Consider the following 18,366-nt stretch of genomic DNA (forward strand, 5'->3'; position numbering starts at 1 on the left):
GTGAAGCTGCTGCCAGGGAGCACAACCAGGAGGGCAGAGTTGCCCCTTCCATGGTCTCATGTGCATCCCCAGCACTGAGCACTGGCCGGCAGAGTTGGCACCCAGTAAGTATTTGCTACGTGAATGAATAAACAGAAAAGGTTCTTATTAAAAAGGAGAGGAGAGGAATTTAATCCCCCTGCCTTTCTGATCAGATTATTTTGACAGCTCCTTTGATTGGTTGACTCGGAATTGCATTTGAAACACTAAAGATCCCAACACCCAGTAAAAAGCAGACAAGGACTTTGGGTGTCCAGAGACCTCAGTTTTCTGAGAAGTAGCACCAGGTGCTTCTAGGATTACATTGAAAGCCTATTTGGCCAGTGCTCTGATTTAATTACAAATTCTTCTTGATTGTGGGCTACCTCTTGATTCACACAAGACCATTTGAATTTCAGGCCGAAACCGGTTTGGCTCAGTGGATAGAGCGTCAGCCTGCGGACTGAGAGGTCCCGGGTTCGATTCCGGTCAAGGGCATGTACCTGGGTTGCGGGCACATCCCCAGTGGGGGATGTGCAAGAGGCAGCTGATTGATGTTTCTCTCTCATCGATGTTTCTAACTCTCTCTATCTCTCTCCCTTCCTCTCTGTGAAAAATCAATAAAATATATTAAAAAAAAAAAAAAAGACCATTTGAATTTCAGACGTGTATACTTAGCAGTTTATTTTTTTGGATAATTTTAGGTACTTCAGACATTTTACTAATTAAGAGAGGTTTCTGCATATAATAAGCTTAAAGGAGATTTCCCTATATTGGTGATAGCAAGGCAATTTCATCTCTTGCCAATTTTAATTGATAGATTTTCCTGAAATGTCAGATTGAGGGTTGTGAGCCCAGCCCTGAACCCTGTAGGGAAGGCTACTGTTAGGGACAGAGATAGAATATTGAGGACCAGCTATAATTATAAGAAATATTAATCATGCTCTGTTAACTGTGTTTTGTTCTGAATAAAGAAAGCACATTCTAACCTGGCTGGGAGTTGCATGTGGGACCTGGGTGAAACCTGGGAGTTCACCTGGAAATGAGGCCCATCTTCTACATCCAGGAGCTGCCTATTATCATGGGAAGATTAACAACCTTGTTGCAGGAAGCAGAAGCACCAGCTCTTTGAAAAACCCCAGCCCTTTGCATACCCGTAGGTCAGTGGTTCTCAACCTGTGGGTTGCGACCCTTTTGGGGGTCAAAAGACCCTTTCACAGGGGTCGCCTAAGACCATCGGAAAACACATATATAATTACCTACTGTTTACAGTAGCAAAATTACAGTTATGAAGTAGCAACGAAAATAATTTTATGGTTGGGGGTCACCACAACATGAGGAACTGTATTAAAGGTTCGCGGCATTAGGAAGGTTGAGAACCACTGCCCTAGGTCTTTGCAAACCCCCAGCCCGCATTACCTGTAAACTGCCTATTTTGCATACCCATTCTTATCCCTTTTGCCTATTTCCCCATGTAATCTTCCTCCTTCTACCCAATATAAACAGCTGGTTCATAGCAGAGGGCAGAGCAGATTTTTGTGGATGACCTGCAGCTCTCCCATAATGCTGGCAGTATTGGAATAAATGCTCATATATGATTCAACCTTGTCTCTGCTTAATTAGCTGAAATAGTGCCGGCAGCCTGGACCCATTGATTGTCTGGTCACACTGATGGCAGAAATCAGGTTGGTGGGAAGCGACAAACCTTATGCACTTGGAGGCTCAGAAAACAACTGTTTATTCTGCATTGGTGCTGGCTCAGTGGAGTCACCTCCAGAGGCTGAGCATCATGTCCAGGTTCTGACCTTCTTTTATACATGACTAGAGGCCCAGTGCACGGATTTGTGCACCGGTGGGGTCCCTTGGCCTGGCCTGTGCCCTCTCACAATCCAAGGACCCCTTGGGGGATGTTGGAGAGCCGGTTTTGGCCTGATGCCCACAGGCCAGGCCAAGGGACCCCACCGGTGCACAAATCTGTACACCAGGCCTCTAGTATGCATATAAGATCTTTGGTTAATATCTTCCCACCTTCCCTCCTCCCCTCTTCCCTCTGAGATTCATCAGTCTGTTCCATGTTTCTATGCCTGTCCATTGAGCGTCTGTTGCCTAGTGATCATTGCACATCATAGCTACCGGCCAGTCAGCCAGTCTGCTGGTCGCTTAGGCTTTTATATATATAGATTAGATAAGCTTCTGGGTATTTAGGGATCTTTCCAAACATGTGGCAGCCAGGCCTGTTGGCTGATGCAAGAAGCAAGTGAGATTATAGAATCCAAGGGCGTGGTTATGGTGGAGCAAGTAAGGGGAGGGTTATCTGCTCTCGGCTTGCCTTCTCAACACTACCATGCTTGTTTATCAATGTCTTCCTCATCTGACAGAGGCAGGGGGCAGCACATGTTCCATATAATTTCCATTTTTGTTCTTTGGATGAAAAGGGGACACATGCTAACCTGACAAGCTCAGGAGAGGCCTGCATGGTGGTCTTGCAAACTCAAGAGACCTAACATAACCACAAAGGATGGTCTGAAATTAAAACGTTTAATTAAAAAGAAGTTTATAGTGGGTAGTCATGTCCTAGGCCAGTACCTTCCCTGACAAAGATCAACTTTGATCTTTACTGAGCCTATTGTCTTTTTGCATCTAAGATAACCTACCTGTGAAATGTCAGGGTAACTTGTAACTTCCCTTTTTCTGGACCCCTCAGAGCACAATAATTGGCGCGACAAATTCCCTCATTGTTACTGTTATTTTGTTAATTGTTGACTGTTAACTATTCTGTACCCACCTATGTAAAAGAAGCAGATGTCTATCATTTTACTTTTTATCCAATCCCAGAGGCTCCCCCCCAACCCTGCCCCCTTTGCTTTCTCCCATCTCCCTAATCTATCACCAATGGATTTCATGAAACTCACTTCCCTTTCCACCTTTAGTAGTAATTTATAAAATTAGGTGAAAAGCCACCATTCTCTGGAGCATAACCCCAATATTCTTGAGATTCTGCTTCCCAGCAATTGTCCACAAATTGGCTCAAACAAACTCACAAAAATTCTTTACAGCTTTGAATGTTTTCATATGTTAACAGTTCTATAAACTATAATGCAAGACCAGAAGTACCTCTTCTGTGACTAGAGATTAAATGCAGCCAAGGTCTGCAAACCAGAGGAATGATTATAAATACATCAACGTTGTTTCATTTTGAAAGGGAGTCATTTGTAATCTTGATGGCAAATGACCTGAAATGAAATTATGGAGGGAGTTCAGTTCCCTGCTAGAAAGATGAAGACCTAAATGAATTCAAAGTTGTGAAGTCCAAGAAGTCACTGATGAGTCTGCTGAACCTAAAAAAAAAAAGGTTAATAAACTTGGTGGGGATAAAACGAGCCCAGGAAGTGGTGCCAAATAACTACAGTTTAGACATCAGCTGTATGTCCTTGGCAGTGCAGCCTCTTTCTCTGGACTGTGTCCTCATCACTAAGATATGGATAATGATAATACTTGTTCTGCAGGTGATAAGTATATATTTAAAAAGGGCCTGTCACAGAGAACAAGTCAAACAATAGACTTTTCCTTTGACCACAGAAGTGTAAATGCTGGATCTCTTTGAAAATAGTTCTTAAAACTAGTTTAACATGTTTGTTTCAAACATGCCTCTGGGGACGTTTCTATTCTAAAAGATCAGTGAGTGTGTCAGCTACTGATTGCTTGTGAATATTTGAATAAAGCAACACAACTCCCATGCAATAGCTGGCACGCATTTTATCTAGCAACCGGATGTATTCTGGGTTAAGATAAATTACCCAATAATCTGAATCTACTTGTTGTTATCCTGTAGACATGCTACAAGCAGCCCATTGATGCCCACACTGGCCAGGTAAATCAACTTTACCACCTCTAGCTGTCATAGGAGCAGAGAACACAGAGCAGAAGAAATTATTCAGAATAGATGAATAACTCAGAATAGATGTATGACTCTAGATTCAGGGAAAGACGGTGTTCTCGGAACTCTTTCACACGACTCCTACCATTTTGGCTGCTCTTAGAAACAAATCTCTTTAAGTGAAGTTGCTTTTTAAATCCAGTTTAGGCTTAGACTTATCCCCAGAGAAGTCTCAGCTAGGAGAACCATGCAAACATGGTTTGTTGAGTTGAACTGTTTTTTCTAGCTTCCTTTTGAACTTCAAAGATGAAAATCCAGGTAGAAAATGATCACTATCAAAATGGTATGTCTATGAAGAGATTTCATCTGTATTTATTCGCCTGCAGAAAAGCAGTCTAAGTACCTGCCTCTGACTCACAGGGAGAGAAAGTGGACAGCAGGTGAAACTTTTATCATTTGTCCAGAGTTTTAAAATATAAAAAAATTCCAGCTGGGCCCCAAAGGTCAAAGCTGCTTTAAAAAAATCCATTTGGGTACAGGAAGATCTAAAAGACAGAATAGGCCTGTTGTGTTTTGAGTTATTTAGACAACTTAAAAAAGATTTATTATGGAGGAAGTAAAAAGAAAACACACACACACACACACACACACACACACACACACTCACTGCTGATTGATGAGAAATGATGTACATGTTCACATGTTCATCCGGGAAAAGAAAGTTACCTACAAATTTGAGATTTAAAAATTTCAAGAATCGTCTGATAGCCTTAGCAGGCTTGGGAGGCAGTAGAGTTCAGTGGTTGCAAAGTTGGACTCTCTAGGTCAGGGGTCCTCAAACTATGGCCCGCGGGCCACATGCAAATACAAATATTCTATTTGTTGCCGTTTTTTTTTTTTTTTACTTCAAAATAAGATATGTGCAGTGTGCATAGGAATTTGTTCATAGTTTTCTTAAACTATAGTCCGGCCCTCCAACAGTCTGAGGGACAGTGAATTGGCCCCCTGTTTAAAAAGTTTGAGGACCCCTGCTCTAGGTTAACAGACCTGGGAGCCAATCCTACCAACCTCCCAGCCTCGGAGAAGGTAGTTCACTCTCTGTCTCAGGTTCACCATCTGCGAATCTGTGACTAGAGACACTGTTGCTGTGAGAATTGAGACACTAAATGTAAAGTGCTAGATATGGGGCTTGGTACAAAAAAGAGGGGTCAGTTATCTTGGCTTTAGTGATTTTTAAAATTCAGAGGTTGGTGCCATTGACAGGAGACCCAGAGCATCAACACTTCCCAGGTGGTTCCTGCATTGGAGGTGGGGGAGGGTGTCATCCTCCTATTGAAAAATACCTTTTTTTTTTTTTTGCCCTAGCCAGTTTGGCTAAAGAGCCCTCAGCCTGCAGACTGAAGGGTCCTGGGTTTGATTCAGGTCAGGGGCACATGCCTGGGTTTCCGGCTCAATCCCCAGTGTGGGGCATGCGGGAGGCAGCCAATCAATGGTTTTCTCTCATCATTGATGTTTCTATCTTTCTCTCCTTCTCCCCTCCTCTCTGAAATAAATAAAAATATATTTAAAAAAAAGAAAAGTTCCTCTTTATCACAGGAACTTCAAGGTACTGTTTTAGGAATACAGGTTTTGTTTTATTATTCTTACACTGTATAAGTTACCTATGGCCTTATATGTATCTTTTATAACTTTTCAGAAGTAGCTCCTTTCTTCATGTACTAGACTTTAATACATTAATTACTTTAATAGTGATACATATACTCAGACACCCATGGTTCATATTTGTTTTTTTATAAATGAAATTAATGACAAAGTCAAATAATACTTTATCTGATCTGTTTGATAGTGAAGCCTTTTTATTTTTCTTGATAGCCAGAAGAGACTAATATTTGTCTCTTGTTTTTGTCATATCTGTCTTTCTGTGTTCAAATTTAACTGGGTAAATTTTGACTATCCATATCAGTCTAACCTAAAAGACAATGATCAGATTGGGAGAAAGCATTTCCTCAAGTACTTATGTTGCAAAGGGTTATGTCATCAAGAGGCACCAAAGAACTCTGGAACAATGAATTAACATCCTTGATATATGGTGATAGCTGTAAAACTTTATAAATTGGGTAAAAACCCTTGAATTAGCTCAGCCGGTGTGGCTCAGTGGTTGAGCGTCGACCTATGAACCAGAAGGTCACGGTTAGATTCCGGGTCAGGGCACATGCCCGGGTTGCTGGCTCTATCTCCAGTAGGGGCATGCAGAAGGCAGACGATCAATGATTTTCTCTCATCATTGATCTTTCTATCTCTCTCTACCTCTTCCTTCCTCTCTGAAATCAATAAAAAAATATATTTTAAAAAATCCTTGAACTATACACTTACAATGGATGAATTTTTATGATGTAAAATATATCTCCATAAAACTGTAAAAAAACAACCCTGATATATAAAGAGCTATCAAACAATTGGGGGCGGAAACCCCAACAACTCACTAGCAAAATGTGAAAGTGATATAAGCAGAAAGTTCACAGAAAAACGTGTGTGGATGGCCAGTAACAAAAAAGTAAGCTCAGTTTCACCAGCAATTAGAAAATTGCACTCTAAAGTACCAACAAGAGCATTTTTCATCTGTCATTTGGGGAATATTTTATATTTTAATTCAAATTGTATGAATTATTTGAGTAGGTGGTACTTTTAAAGGGTTCAAAGATAAAAATGAAAAAGGCTCTAAAAATATACAGGGAAAGGTCCCTCTCCACCTGTCGTTTTCAGATCTCTGGTTTCCGTCCCCCCAGTGCCGCCAATGTTATCAGTATCTGCTGCAGTTTCCAGAGACTTTCAATGCACACACAGGACACATGTAGTTACCACCACCGCTTTAGCACAGATGGCCAGGCGCTGCATGACTTCTCTGCATATAGTGGTGTTCTCTTCCACCTTCCAAAGCTCCCCTATGAGTCCCGAGGGGGCTTACTCATTATTATTATTTTTTAAATATATTTTTATTGATCTCAGAGAAGAAGGGAGAGGTAGAAACATCAATGATGAGAGAGAATCATCGGTCAGCTGCCTCCTGCACACCCCCTATTGGGGATATGCCCTCAACCAAGGTCCATGCCCTTGACCGGAATCGAACCTGGGACCTTTCAGTCTGCAGGCCGACACTCTGTCCACTGAGCCAAACCAGCTAGGGCTCATATTTTTTATAGCTGACATACTACAGTTTATTTTAATACTTCCTTATCGGTGGAAATATTTTTCATTGTGCAGACATACCACAGTCTATTTTAATGTTTCCTTATCAGTGGAAATATTTTGTCAGTATTTTTCCATTAACACTGCACTGTACATACATTACTTAACATATGTGTGTGTACATCCGTGTAGTAGATTCCTAGATGTAGTTTTGATAAATACAGCAAAACTTCTAAAGGTTGATTGCTTGATTGCTTATAGGGTCAGTGAGGGTTCAAGGAAATGGGTAGCTCATACATTGTTTTGGGGAGCACTCTTGCTATATATCAAAATTTTAAAAATGCATATCTTTGACTCAGAAATTGTATTTCTAAGAATCTCCCCTACAGAAATCCTTACAAATGAACATAAAATGATATGTTCCAGCATTGTTTTAAATGAGAAAACATTTAAAATGTTTGGATGTTGTACTGTTGGACAGTTTTTACAATGAGCACATAGTCACATATCTTCTGTAATAATAATTTTTAAAAATATTTTGTTGGTTTTTTACAGAGAGGAAGGGAGAGAGATAGAGCGTTAGAAACATCGAAGAGAGAGAAACATGAATCAGCTGCCTCCTGCACACTCCCCACTGGGGATGTGCCCGCAACCAAGGTACATGCCCTTGACCGGAATCGAACCTGGGACCCTTCAGTCCACAGGACGATGCTCTATCCACTAAGCCAAACCGGTTAGGGCTGTAATGATAATTTTTAAAAAGACAGCCTTAATTTGTGTGGCTCGGTTGGTGGGGCATTGTCCCTTGCACCAAAGGGTTGTGGGTTTGATTCCCAGTCGGGGTGTGTACTGTTACATCAGTGTTTCTCTCTCTCTCTTTCCCTCTCCCTTCCTCTCTTTCTAAAATCAATGAAGATATATCCTTGGGTGAGGATTAAAAAAAATGACATTTGTAAGTACCAATAAAAATGCTAATAAAAGGTATCAACTACAAGACTTTTTCTTTCTTTCCTACATTTTTTTATTAATCATGAAAAATTTCAAGTATACATAAGCAAAGAAAGTAATATAACAGACACCCAAAAACCACCATTCAAAGTTAACAGATGTTAACATTTTTCCAAATTTGCTTCAGATTTTGCGTTTGAAAAGAAACAAAATGTTACTGCTATAGTTATAGCTCTGTGCTGTACACCCTCGGGTGAGAATTTTCTTAATGTTATGTATCATTTATAATCCTTTAGAATATAAATAAGGTGCCCTTAGATGACTTAAGAGACAAAAGGTTAAAACGTTAAAAAGTTAAGCTTAGTTCCAGCTGCCATGGCTCAGTGGTTGAGCATAGACCTATGAGCCAGAGGTCATGGTTAGATTCCCTGGGCAGGGCACATGCCAGGGTTGCTGGCTCAATCCCCAAAGGGAGGCATGCAGGAGGCAGCCTATCAATGATTCTCTCTCATCATTGATGTTTCTCTCTCTCCCTCTCCCTTCCTCTCTGAAATCAACTATATATATACACTAGTATATAGATAGATATAGATATAGATATATATATACACTAGTATATAGATAGATATAGATATAGATATAGATATAGACATATGCAGATGGAAATCATGGTACTTAAAAGATCCAGTTCTATGGTTTCTCTTTGAAACAATAAAACTGGATGTTGCCAGTGTTTAAATTTCTTCTCCATAGGTCATAGTGAAGAGCACAAGTTTAGAATTCAGACCATGATTTAATTTCAATTTGCTGCATACTAGCAGTTTGACTTTGGTAAAAATTAAAAATTTCCCTCAGCCTCAGTTTGTTTATCTGTAAACTGGAGGAAATAATAGCACCTTCCTTACAGGGCTGTGATGAGAGAATGTTTATATGGCTCTTAGCACAGTCCCTGGTACATGTCAACTGCACAGTAAATGTTAGCTACTCACTCATTATTTTTCCTCTCCAAAAGTACCCAAGCACCACTGTGCTTCAGGCAGAAGTTTGGAGGGAAGGGGGAAAAATGGCCCTGTCCCTATGGAGCTTACAGTCTGGCTTTTATTATTTTGAGTGAGGTAGACAGTGTGGAAAGGACGTTTGATTATGTGGAGGTAAAAGCCATGTTGGAAAAATTACTGACCAAAAAATTCAAATAAGAGACTTGAAAAATTAACAGATGTTATTCTATGGTTATTTTCAATGCTTGGAAATTTCTGATATGGATGCAGAGTCTTAACCTTCTGGAAAGCCTCCCATATCAAATATCATTTTTATTATTGTGACAACTGAATGCAGTCAGTGGGTTTGGCAGTGACACCTGAGGGAACCTGTGCACAGCACCACAGAGCCGGGGCCAGGGACGTACACCACCCCATGCCCTGCCCTGTGTACTTTCTACCCCACTCTGCTCACATTACAGCCTGGCCGAGGAGACCTTCAGTGAGACTGTGTCTGTATTTCATTTTCTGTTTTGACTTAGAAACCAACTTCCAAAAACATGAAGATGAGGTAATTCTCTCCACCTGTTCCCCCCTCTCTCTCGTGTCAGTTTTACTTCAGAGTGATAGATGGAGATTTCCAAAACATTTGTATTTCTTGCTCATAAATATTGGGGGCATTTTATGACTGATCTGAGTAGCATGAAGCCCTTTGCTTCCTGGCCTCTAACACATACATCTTTGTACATGTTTCCCCAAATTGATTATAAAGGAAAGTATGGAGTGAAAGAATTAATGACACATAACTTACTCTCTGGGGTAAAGTAATTCTGTGGATCAGACAAGCGGCTCCTGGGCCTTCTCTGCCTTCTCTGAGCTGTCCTCTACTCCGTGATGAAGGTGACTTCTGGTGACATGACAACTGTAAGGCCCAGGGCTTCCCGACTCAGCGTTTAGGAAAGATTAACTGGGAAATTCCACTACTAGAAATTGATCTTTAAAATTCTTTAAGATAATTAAAAAGTAATAAGTACAATTATTACCAATAACTGTATTAATAATTATGGTAATTATTAATATTGGCATTAAAAGATAACTTATAGTTAATTACAAATTGTTCATAATGCTCTTAATAGTGATAGGGATGCGACACAATCCAGCTAGAAAAATGTTCATCGCAGTGCTGTTTATAATAAAAAGTGGAAACCCCCTAAGTACACAACAACACAAGATTCAGAGAGGAAATAGTGGTAAATCCATAAAGTGTAATAATCTGCAGCTGCTAAAAAATTAAAGACATGGAAAGAGGTTCAAGGTATGTAAGACAGCAGGTTCAAGGTATGCAAAGCAGTAGGCATAGTACAATGCCATTTTAATAAAAAGAAAATTTCTCCATGTTAGGTGGATAGGCATAAGAAATGACTGGAAGGATATGTAGAGTGGGTCCCTGTGGGTTGTGTGATAACGTCTAATTTGGATTTCTTCCTTTTTTTGTTATTGTTGTTAATCCTCACCTGAGGATATTTTTCCATTGATTTTGAGAGAGAGTAGAAGGGAGGGGGAAAGACAGAGAGAAGCATCGATGTGAGAGACACAGCAGTTGATTGCCTCCAACACATGCCCCGGATCGAGCCTACAACTGAGGTATGTGCCCCCTGAATCGAATCCAGAACCCTTCAGTCCATGGGCTGATGCTCTATCCACTTAGCCACACTGGCTATGGCTGGATTTCTTTCCTTTTGAATTCTGTATACTCTACAAATAACTAGTGAAAGACATTGTTGATAACCGTTATGGACTGAACTGTGGCCCACCCATATGTTGAAATTCTAAGTCCCAGTATACCTCAGAATGTGATTGCATTTGGAGATAGGGATCTTTAAAGATAGTTAAGTTAAAATGAAGTTGTTAGGGTTAAGCTTTTATCCCATATGGCTAGTGTCCTTGTAAACAGAAGAAACTTGCCTGGCCAATGTGGCTCAGTGGTTGAGTGTCAACCAATGAACCATGAGGTCACAGTTCGAATCTTGGTCATGTCACATGCCTGAGTTGTGGGCTTAATACCCAATAGGGGGACTGCAGGAGGCAGCCAATCAATGATTCTCTCTCATCATTGATATTTCTATCTCTCTCCCTCTCCCTCCTCTCTGAAATCAATGAAAATATATTTTAAAAATTTTTAAATGAGATAAAAAGACACGTACAGAGGAAAGACCATGTGATGACAGAGGGAGTAGACGGCCATGTACAAGCCACGGAGAAAGGCCTTAGAAGAAAATGACCCTTCTGATAGCCTGATCTTGGATTTATAGCTTCCAGGACTGTGAGAAAATAAATTTATGTTGTTTAAGCCACCTTATCTGTGCTGTTTTGTTATAACAGCCCTAACAAAGTGACCAGTGACCTAGTACCCAACCCCCAACAATCTTGACCCTCTTACTCCTCTATAATAGAACCCTAATTTGGTGTAGGTGTCCACCTTCCTCTGTGAGAGATGGCACTATTCATGCCCATGCAAATAGAGATAGGTCCATTCCAGGTACGCCAGTTATTGCACATGTGACTCAGTTCTGGCCAATCAGAAGTGAAAATCCTGGAGGCTTTTCAAGTTTTCCTAGATGGTGAGACACACTAAGGCGCAAGTCCCTGTTTGGTCTATATTTTGCTGGATATTGTTGTATCTGCAATGATAACTGGAGCTGTGGCGACCATCTTGGGATTGTGAGAGAAGCCCGAGGCACCACCCTGCCTTGCTAAAGATAGACAAGCAGAAAAACAGAAAGAATATGGGTCCTTAATAATGCCTCTTAACTCCCAAAGAAATCATCCCGGAGTCAAGCACCTCTACACTTGTTTAATGAGAATACACAGTTCATTTTTAAGCCGGTTGAAGTTTGGTTTTCTCTTACTTGCAGCCAAACGCATCCTAATCGGAACAATTGAAACCTAGAACAAAATATACTAGAGCAAAATAGGTTCTATAAACCTTTGGATGCCTTTAGGCCCGTACCTACAGCATCAACTCCTACATCTAATAGACTGCTCCAGCATAAAATAGCTTTTCTTTGGCTACAGCCCAAGGCCCGAGTGAAGGACTCATTTTGTTTAGAATATTGACACCCATAGAGTAGACATTTAAATGCCTCCTCTTTCACGTTCCCATGTCGCTGAATAGAGTGAGTACACATGGCCAAGGAGTGTGTTGCATAGCAACCTCAAAAGATTAACTAACTGGAGCAGCAGCCACATCCCAGCCAGCTAAAATTGAGAGTCCATAAAATGCACAGCCCAGGACTCTGGTCTGGTGGGAAGCTGGGGGGGCGGGGGGGGGGGGGGGGGGGGACTATGAAGCATAAAGAATTACGTCCTGCCTGAAAAATGATTTTGTTCGTGGTAAGTTAAGACAGAGACTGAAAACTCCAAGATAAATAAAGGCCATATATGGGGAAGTAGGAAGGATAGGCCATATATGGGGAAGTAGGAAGGATAGGCCATATATGGGGAAGTAGGAAGGATAGGCCATGTATGGGGAAGTAGGAAGGATAGGCCATATATGGGGAAGTAGGAAGGATAGGCCATATATGGGGAAGTAGGAAGGATAGGCCATGTATGAGTACAGGGTTTGCTTTCAGTGTAGGAGGTGAGGAAGAAACCAGAAAGGCAAGATTGTTTCCTGGTCCCACATATTTATAAACCACTTGCTATGTTTAGTCCTTTACTACATTCAGGTCCCTTTTGCTAATTTCATCCTGTGTAGATGGGGTAGTCGTTGCTAATGACCTCATCTACTATTGTTCCCCGGTCTCTCTGTGCACTTTCTCTGATTTGTTTTTCTTCATAGCATGTATCCTTATACTGATATGAATATCTCAGAGGAGTCTCTCTCTCTCTCTCTCTCTCTCTCTCTCTCTCTCTCTCTCTCTCTCTCTCCAAGCACGATGCAAATCAACCAATAATGTGGACTCTAGGAGTCTTTGGAAGTTAACTGAAAAGTTTTTCACTCTCTTGCTGGGAATAGATTCTAAAAAGTTACTTTTTACATAGGCATAAAGATAGACATATATGCTAAAGTGTTCATTACAGCACTGCAGTATAGGAAAACTAGAAAACAACAGAAATGTCCCTTAATAAGTGAGCCATAACCTAATTTATAATACATCTATATTATGGAATTCTATGTATCAGTTACTGTGTAATTAATATTAATAGCAGTTAAGAGCTATTGAATGATCTATATTTTATCATTTATTTACCCTAAAAACCCTCTGAGGTGTGAGATTTTATTATTCCTACTTCACAGATAAGTGAACTGAGGTAAATAGTCGTTAAGTGACTTGGCCCAGGTCAGACAATGAGGAAGGGGCAGAATTAGGATTCATAACCTAACTGTTGCTAGCACACAGACGTTCAGCCACACTTCCATACTGTCTTCCAGGACTTAGGATTAAAAAGACTCTTAAGAATTTTATTAGCTGAAAATAAAAGCAAAATGGGTCTAGAATGAATCTGTTCACAAAACAAAAGATGTTGGTAAGTATTTGTGATTTGTATATTAGCAGTGCCTGCTTCTGAAGAGGGGGGAGTGGAGAAGGTAGTGGAAACGTTCATATTTACTCTATATTCTTAAAAAGGTTGGATTTTTCATAACAGTAATATATGTATTATCCAAGTAATTAAAAGACAAGTTGTGTAACAACTAAAGCTACCACTAGAGGGTTCAACAGCTGCTTACCACGCTTTCCGCCTAGAGTTGGTGCCGAGAGAGCTGTCCAGGTGCTGAAGTGTGTAGGGTAAGTAGCTCACTGGAGGGAAACGTACTGGAGGGGACCTAGAGAACCGCTTGGAGCTTCCCCTGCCAAGCCCTGTAGATGAGAATCATCTGAAGTCTGGGACTGAGCTGAATTCTTTCATCCTCTCTGTTATTCCAGAACGAATCAGCTCTAGAATGTCAGAGAAAAGTAGGCGAGTGGTAGTATTTCATTATGCTCCTCACCCAAGAAAAGAGGTAACATTTTGCCATTAGGAATCTTTTTATTTTTAATGTATTTTATTGATTTTTTACAGAGAGGAAGGGAGAGGGATAGAGAGAGAAACATCGATCAGCTGCCTCCTGCATGCTCCCCGCTGGGGATGTGCCCGCAGCCAAGGTACATGCCCTTGACCGGAATCGAACCTGGGACCCTTCAGTCCGCAGGCTGATGCTCTATCCACTGAGCCAAACTGGTCATGGCGCCATTAGGAATCTTGATGATATTGGCAATTTGGAAACTTGGGGTGGAAGCTCCAGCTAACAATAGAGAGGGAATTTCTGCCTTATTTTCAAATAATTGGGAGAGAATATGGCCTAGGAAAAGCAAATACTTTTTTTTTTTTAAAGATTTTATTGCCTTGAATTAACTTAAAGTACCCAAACCTTAAACTCCTTTGTAACATAGTCTGTAAATAATGCCCTGGATCCTCACTTTACTATTTTATAAGAGATTGTAAATGCAAATGTGGAAATAAGAACTTTGTAAAAATGAAACTGTCTATAGTGTTCAAAGTTGGTTACGGATTAAAGAAATAAGTATGTATGTGTACCGTTACTGAGAGTTCAAATGGTCACAACCCTTTAGAGGACAATTTGGCAGAATCTATCAAAGTATCAATGACTTTCTTTTTGGTTCAATAATTCCACTTTAGGAATTTGACTTAGAGAGATACTAATAAGGATGTAATATATATATATATATATATATATATATATATATATATATATATATATATATATATATATATATATTTTGACCTTTGAAATTGTCTTTATTTCTGAACATTCCTTTACAACCATCCACCCCAGGATTGACTCCCACACATGCAGCTGGAAGCCAAATACCTCTCCCCGTCCCCAAGCAAGTCAGATTCATGTTTCTGATTGTAGGACACTTTGCCTTTGAGGTCCCATGAACTCCCCAACCTTTGCCCCTGCAATCCTGTACGCGGGCTAGGTCCTTCCCTTTCCCCATTCACACTGAGCATGAACCTGAAATGTGGGTGCTCCCTGCATAATGCACCCCGGTCCGAGGTTTCAGCTTCCAAAGGCCCAGAAAGAAGTCTTTTCTGGGTGCACCCAGTGATCAGGGTCACTACAGGGGCACAGCACGGGCTCCATGTCATGAAAATGCCAGCTTATAAAACTTCCTATGTCTAAGATGCTTGGTGACAAGATGGATGGTCCTGGGCTGTCCTAACTCCCTCAGTACCCCCGTGAGCTCAGCCCGGATCAGGGCAAGTCTCTCCTGGTTGACAGTCCCTTGGGTCCTGTAACACTCCAGGGGGACGGGGTACAGCTCGAGCTCTAAACTGCGCAGCCCGGCTGTGCGGCGCAGCAGCTTCTCCACGGTGGACACGGGGAAGTTGTTCACACAGATGGAGAACTCCCTGAGCTGGTGGCAGCGGCTCAGGGCAGGCAGGATGGCCTCGACTTGGGAGTCCGCCATCCCACATTTATCCAGACCCAGGTCCTGGAGGGTGGGTGCCACTGCCTCCAGCAGAGCTCGGAGTGGCTCACTGAGACCCGCAAGGCTGAGGCCATATAGATATAGGATCTTCAGCTGCTTGAGGTTCGGGCACTGGAACAGGTGTGTCAGGTCTGAATGCGTCAGCTGCTGGCAATATGTTAGGCAGAGCTTGTCCAAGGGGGTCTGCAGGCACCTGAGCATCTGGTCCAGGCGGCCTCGGAGGAAGGAGGGAGAATGCATGTGGAGCTCCCAGAGGTGCCGCAGCCTGAGCATCTGAGAGAGGAATTGGGAAAAGGATCGCTGCTCCTCCTGCTCCTGCCTTTCCCCCTCCTGCTCCTCCTGCTCCTCTGCCTCCTCCCTCTCCTCCCCCTCCTGCTCCTCTGCCTCCTCCCTCTCCAACTCCTCTTCCTCCTCCCACTCCTGCTCCTCTTCCTCCTGCTCTTCCCTCTCCCACTCCTCTTCCTCCCTCAACTCCTGCTCCTCTTCCTGCTGTTCTTCTTCCTGCCCCTCCTCCTCCTGCTCTTCGTCCCCTTCCTCCTCACCGTCCTCAGCCAGCTCTCCCAGGAGAAGGAGTTTCTGCAGGTTACTCATCTGACCCAGGTAGAGAGCAAATGCCCGCAGGGTGGGCAGGTCCCAGGTGCAGTGCACGCTCACCTCCTGGATGCAGTCCAGCTTCACCCTATCCAGGACCCTCCTGACTCTCTGGAAGGGCACCTCAGAAATCCTCAGCGCCTTGCAGCACAGGTGTAGCAACCCCTCCCTCTGCTGGGCCCATTGGATGATGTGCATGAAAAACTTATCCCGGTCCTTTTCGTTGAAGTTAAGGTCTAGGAACACCTCCAAGGGAGCCAGGGGATGCTCCATGTTGGGGCCGGAGCTGTGCGCAGTCACTGGTCCTGTCGGTGAGCAATTCCCGGTGCTGACTCCAAGCCACATATCCCAGAAGTTGGCACCCATGTTCCTTAAATCCAGCACCTGTAGTTTGCACCTCCTGGGCCGAACCTCCTGGGCAAGCAGAACATCAAGCGCATCAAACACGGCTTTTAAGCCCGCGGCCCTGGTTGGGGCATGATCAGGGGGACGCCGCATCAGGACCCCCAGAGGGAGGACAGTGAAGGGCCAGGCTTGGGCCAATGCCTTCAGTAGCTGGGGGCGGCATCCACCACGGTAGGCCATGACGAACAGGTATGGGAAGAGCTCAACGGGCAGGTACTCCAGAGCTGAGATGGCCGAGGCCTGGTCCCTCAGCAGGCGCTTTGCTGCCAGCTCCAGGAGTGTGGGTGGCGTCCAGATGCTCATCTTCAAGGTTCTCAGAAAGGAATCCTGCAGAAACGTCTGCTGTGACTGGCTTGGCTGGGGCTCAGATCTCAGACCTGGTGGAGAACCACGACACGGACTGCAGAGCTGGAGGACTCTTGAATCTCTCCTCTGGTGCCTGAGGTTTTTATACACCTTCTCAAATGCTAACACCCAATCAGAACCCCTGGTCTAAACCCCATAATCCTAATGGGATTTATGCGTTTCTCCCTATTAATTGGGAGCTGTTTCTCTTCCTAAACAGCTCCCAGATATCTGTTTAGAAAGAGAAAGGGAGAGGCAAAGTTGAAGACTGGCTCATTGATTCCTTCCAAAGGCACTCACTGAGGTGGACGGATGGCCCATAGTTATCTTACTTGTGGTGAGAGAGTGAAGGGTGTAATGTGTTCCTGACGTTAGAAAGGAAAAAAAAAAATACAACCTGAGAGCATGGTTGCTGGGATCTTTGGCCACATTAGAGTAATCCAAACTATCCACAGTTAAAACAGGGAGAAGACAATGGTGGCATCCCCAAGAAAAAAAAGAAATGTGTCCATGCACCTAGTTGTCACTAAGGTTTTATGTCAGGTGACACAGCAGACCATGAGCTCCTTCAGGGAGCAAGCAGTGGTCGTTTGAGGATGTGGGGGGCCCTTCAGACCAACAGGCTTCTCTGAGGGAGGTCAGGACAGAATCACCACGAGAAGCAGGCTCAGGGCTGGGCAGTGTGGGGCCGAGCCATCTTAATGGAACCCTGTGAATGACCCAGGGCCATGTAGCAGATGGCTATTTTTCCTTGGAGAGACGGAAAACTCTTCTCTGGGTGATTTTAGGATTTAAAAGGAGACAAGCTGGAGGGCAGACAGTGCCATCCTGCAGGGCAAAGGGAGGGATTCCATCTTCTGTACCTCCCAGGAGGAAAAGGGTGGGTCTCCGTTGGGAAAGATGAGATTAGCTCAGCAACTGGGTGGAGAAGAGGGAAAAAGGTCAGGCCTGGGAGTTAGACATTTTCAAGCCCTAGAGGCACTGAGGGCAGATGCATGGGCTCTTTTGGGATCTTGGAGCCCGGGAGAGAAATAAACATGGGCCCATCACATGTAACCCTGTCACATCATGGCAGCTGCCACGAGGTGACGTTTATCTGAGGGTCGGGGTTCTTCCACAGAGAACCCTTCCCAGGTAGCAAGTGCCTTCCCTCACTACATAGTGTCTCCATGGCTCCTTTTCTGCCCTCATGGCACCCCTTCACTTCACCACACCCCCAATGATCTCCCTTATGACCATCGGCCCTTGCTGGGGTCCAACCCCAGCAGGTCCAGGGAAGGAAAGGTAAATGTAAAGGCATGGGAGGAGGTAGGCCCAAGGAGCCTTATCCTTAACCCCACTGCAGCCTTTCCACCCCGGGAAAGTGCAGGATTGGCAAGCTCTCCCTGGGGTGATAGATCAGGACTCAGGTAATAGCGGAAAGCGTCAATCTTACTCTTAAAATGGATACAAGAGAGCATTTGGGGTTTTTCTTTCTAATGCCTGCTTTTAAAAAATAAAAAGGGGGGAATTTGCCGGG

At 43.1% G+C, this 18,366-nt stretch overlaps 1 protein-coding gene across 1 annotated transcript; it reads right to left on the bottom strand.

Annotated features, from left to right (window-relative positions):
• Nucleotides 1-15,158: 15,158 nt before the first annotated feature.
• Nucleotides 15,159-16,805, bottom strand: LOC132215372 (PRAME family member 8-like). Its single transcript, XM_059663503.1, has 2 exons — nucleotides 16,049-16,805; nucleotides 15,159-15,721 (listed from the first exon to the last, which is right to left on the bottom strand). The coding sequence occupies exons 1-2, from the start codon at nucleotides 16,803-16,805 to the stop codon at nucleotides 15,159-15,161; spliced, it is 1,320 nt and encodes a 439-aa protein (XP_059519486.1).
• Between the last annotated feature and the right edge of the window lie 1,561 nt (nucleotides 16,806-18,366).

This window comes from Myotis daubentonii, chromosome 14 (assembly GCF_963259705.1).
Source record: "Myotis daubentonii chromosome 14, mMyoDau2.1, whole genome shotgun sequence".
NCBI classification, from domain to species: domain Eukaryota; kingdom Metazoa; phylum Chordata; class Mammalia; order Chiroptera; family Vespertilionidae; genus Myotis; species Myotis daubentonii.

Excerpts from the sequence above, each read along its gene's own strand:
- LOC132215372 (XM_059663503.1), bottom strand. The coding sequence starts at position 16,805 with ATGAGCATCTGGACGCCACCCACACTCCTGGAGCTGGCAGCAAAGCGC. Across the intron at positions 15,722-16,048 it reads GGGAGAGCTGGCTGAGGACG|GCCGCCTGGACCAGATGCTC; the intron begins GTGAGGAGGAAG and ends CCTTCCTCCGAG.